The sequence below is a fragment of the Egretta garzetta genome, unplaced genomic scaffold (assembly GCF_000687185.1).
Source record: "Egretta garzetta isolate BGI_Z169 unplaced genomic scaffold, ASM68718v1 scaffold204, whole genome shotgun sequence".
Classification (NCBI taxonomy): domain Eukaryota; kingdom Metazoa; phylum Chordata; class Aves; order Pelecaniformes; family Ardeidae; genus Egretta; species Egretta garzetta.
This window is the reverse complement of record NW_009259424.1, coordinates 3,903,272-3,907,235: the sequence shown is the minus strand read 5'-3', so window position 1 is coordinate 3,907,235 and position 3,964 is coordinate 3,903,272. Positions and strand designations below refer to the sequence as shown.

Below are 3,964 nucleotides of genomic sequence, written 5' to 3'. Positions count from 1 at the left end.
CTGGTTTGTTACAATCATTAAGGCTGGATCAATAAAATTCACAAGAAACAGTTGGTAAGGATTATTTGCTGGCAAATACTGAGACACTTCGCTGGCTCTTACAAGGACTTTGACTTGCGTAACTGCCCTCAGATCACACGCCCGATGGTGGAAGAAGCCTTTCACTCCCACTGGATTTATTTGTGTGCAGTTCCTTCACTATTTGTGTTTAAGCTGACTTTTAGGAGCAGAAAGTGCCGTGGATTACAGACACTACCCTTTGTAAAACTCCCCCAAATCTTACACATGCCTCAGTATTGCTTTGCTTTACGTTCCAAGAAGTAAAGCTCAGTTTCCACACACGAACTCAAGGTCGTTTTCTGCTTACAAGATCAAAGGCCATCTATTCAGCTTTGCAGCTGGAAAGCAATGTCAAGGCAGCAGAAGGCAAGGTGTTGCGCAGCCCGGGTGCCAGCCCCCATGCTGCGCAGCGCTGAGCTGGCAAAATGCTTTAGCAGGGGAAGAAAACTGATGGCACTGACCGTTCAGTGGTCGGCTTTCGGCTTTCACGAGTAACTTTTCTTCTCCACGTGTCTGACTTCTTTCTTTGTCTTAACCTTATACGCTTCTCCCTGCTTTAAAGAAAAAGTATAAACATTAACATAGTCTGCGGAGAGTGCTCGTAACTATAAACCTGCTTCCAAAACAGGCGCCACATTTTGCTGTAACAGGATAAGTAAAAAGCGGTTAAATCACATTAACACTTCATTTCAAAGATACACACAATCTACTTATCCACTCTGCCGAGCTGCAAAAGCACAGGCCTGAAATACCATCTTCAAGAAAACACAGGTTTACAATTTCAGCACGACCCCTGGGCTGGAGCGGCCGGCTGAGCCCCTGCCGTCAGCCGCAGCGGGATTCAGCGCCACCATCCAGGAAAACCACCTTTCCCGACCTGCTGACCCGGGATCGGCGGACATTTCCAGCAGCGCAGGCCATGGCTGCTGATAGGATGTTTCACAACGTCTGTGCTTTAATGTGAGCAGGTTAGTAATGGAATAAAGAGAGGAGGAAGAAAGCCAGCAAAAACCACCACCAAAGCAGCGCAGAAGGAAAAAGAACCAATGACAGTGACAAGCAGTGCAGGTTTCAGTTTCTCTAAAGCAGCAAACCCCAAAATAAAGTTCATCTTTGCTCATTAAATGTAGCTCAATAATCACCTAAAAATAAATACTCCAGTAATCACAAGCCTCATTCACATCAGAGCAAGGCATCTGTTTATGTGTGGTTATCGGCAGAATTTACCCCTCGGGTGATCTGCACTGATGTATTTGTAACTATTTGTAGTTTCCAACTAATCTAATCTGGTGCGGCAAATTGAAAATGTTTCCCCTTTGCTGGGCAGGATTTATTTTTTTCCCTGATAAAGGACTATGAAAGAGGGGATAGAAATACATTTGTTTCAACTCTCAGATTTCTGTGTCACCGCCTTCCCTTTTTTCGTTCTTTTTCTTTCTTTTTTTTCTTTTTTTTTCTTTTTTTTCTTTTTTTTTTTTATTACCAGCAGATAAAGAGTATTTGTTATCTATCTTTGTTTCTGAATCTGTTTTCACTCAGACAAAAATTCCATTAACCCCAGTGACAACTTTACTGGAGCACAGACCTCCAAGGCCCATGTGCTGGGGAGCAAGGCATGAGCTCCCCTGAAGCCATTCGTCTCCAGAGGTGCTGCCCGCTCCCCCAGGGCACAGCCTGCCCGCACCCTGGAGCCCCCTGCAAGAGGGGCTGGGGCACAACAGGCCTGCCCTTCCCGCTGCCTTCCCCTTCTTTTTGGGGGTGCCCTGCAGATGGGCTTCTGATTTTAATTGCCAGGGACAAAATCCTGTCTTGGTGCTTGCACGTACAGGATACCACTGCTTGGGTACGTTCACATTCCCCTGAATCCTGCAAACCCTCCGTCACTAGCAAACACTCAGTGTTACGCAGGCGAGCAAGAGGCCGGTGGGGACCAGGCTGCGGCTCATTCCTTTGGGCTGGTGAAAAAGCAGCACACCACACCTAAGGGCGTAAGGCAGAAATTCTGCAAGGGCTTAACCAGACCCGTAGACATGGCTCATCCTGATCGCACAAACAGGCCCCAAACCTATGGTTTAAGCCTGCTGCCTGTTATAGAATATATATACGCAGAAATGGCCCTTAATGTTTCTGTGCCGACAGAATCCAGCCGGGCCCCCGTGACACAGCCCCTGCCCGCGCGCAGCACGGAGGCCCCTGCCCCGTTACCCGCACGCACGATGTGTCAATAACTGCAAGCACTGCACTTTGCCAAGGCTCCTTGTTAAATGCAAACCTCCAGCCCTTTAGCAGTCAACACAACCCTCCGCGTCTACTGTTAATTCCTGGTAGTCCCCGTTCCATTACCATTTCACCAACTTTCCTCTCATGGGGGATAACAACGCGTCTTACTACCTTCCGGGTGATCTGTGGGAAGCAATAGATGAAAAGTATCGATTTTTTTTTTCCCTAGATTCTAAAGGGAGAAAGTATGTTAAAAGAAGTTACTTGAACGCAAAGACTCAGAGCAGTGATGTAATTCATGATTACTTTTCTCGTGATGATGTTGCCTTCTTCGTCGGTAAACTGTTCCTCTGTTACAGATTCACCAGGAATGTTTTTTGCTTCCTCACCCTAAAGAATGTGTGATAAGATTAGCAACAGAGCCTATATTCTGCCAAACCCACACATATTTCCACACCAATCCAAGCAACAAGCACATGCTAGCTTCAACTTTATGTAACAGTTTGCTTTATGTCACACAAATAGTATGAAAGCCTCGCTCATTTAGCATGCCAATACCTGTGCATTTATTCTACAGAACGTGTCCTTAAAGCCTGTAGTGAGCTTCTAGCACATTGCTCTTATTAACTAATTCATGACATGAAGCTCTCTGGGCAACAAATCATCTTGCGGTCAGTCTGAGTCCTACGAGATGGAGGCACAAATTCATGACCAGATAATCTCCGCTCAGACATCCATGAGCTTTTCACAGCTTCTCAGCGCCCAGCACGCACAGGAACACGGTCTAACACCAAAATAAGGTGGGGGAACTTTGGGATTTAAAAAGACAGTTCTGTCTATAGCTTGCTAAATACAAGATCTTAAACACATGCACAAGAGACAAGACTTCTCGGCATCTACAGAACGGAGGAAGGTACCTTACGTGACACTTTTCCTGGCACGCTAGCGCTTGCCAACCTGCCGAGGAGCCTCGGCAGCCCGGTGCACGACGCACCGAGATCGGCAGCGCTCCAGCCATCGCTGCTGGCAGTACCGGCACTTTACAGGCCCAGCATAAATAAATGTAAAAGCAGTTTCCTAACTGCTGTGCTAGTGACTTAATACCACTACAAGAATTATTGTTCAAACTATAAATAAATGATGCCACTTTGGAGTCTAAGGCTCGCTGGCAGTCACGAACTTATGTCCCAGGAGAACTTTGACAATTTTACCTCACAAAGTCATGTTTGTGAACCTGGGTGCTGAAGCAAGCACTGCGTTTGATAGGTCAAAAACATCCATCGTCTGTGCTTATTTATTTCATGAAAATAAAACAAATGTAATCATCATGTAGCTGGCCTACATATGAGAAGTATTCACATGTAAACGAATAACCCTTTAAACAAACAAACAAATCCTTGAAACTTTTCTGCTCCCCTTGCCCTCAACCCACTACAGAAAAAATGGCGAGTAGAGAGAGGAAGCAGAACGAATCGTATAAAACATGTGATATCAACATTAACAACAAAATAGTATTTGAAATGAGATTATTACAGCTCAACGTCAAGCTTTCATGCTGCTTCCACGTACCAAGCAGTGCAGGGCAAATGTAATTCCTATTTACTGTGGTCTATATGCTACAGAGCTGTCCACATTAGCCGCTGGCACTGCTCTCTAATGAACAAATACAGTGATGCCATGTTTA

At 45.6% G+C, this 3,964-nt stretch overlaps 1 protein-coding gene across 1 annotated transcript in view; it reads right to left on the bottom strand.

Moving 5' to 3' along the window:
- Positions 1-545: 545 nt before the first annotated feature.
- Positions 546-3,964, bottom strand: part of ANK3 (ankyrin 3) — a 206,454-nt gene continuing 203,035 nt past the window's right edge. The window contains exon 44 of the mRNA XM_035892536.1: positions 546-614. Within this exon, the coding sequence (XP_035748429.1) occupies positions 546-614 (69 nt within the window). The remainder of the gene's footprint in view (positions 615-3,964) is intronic.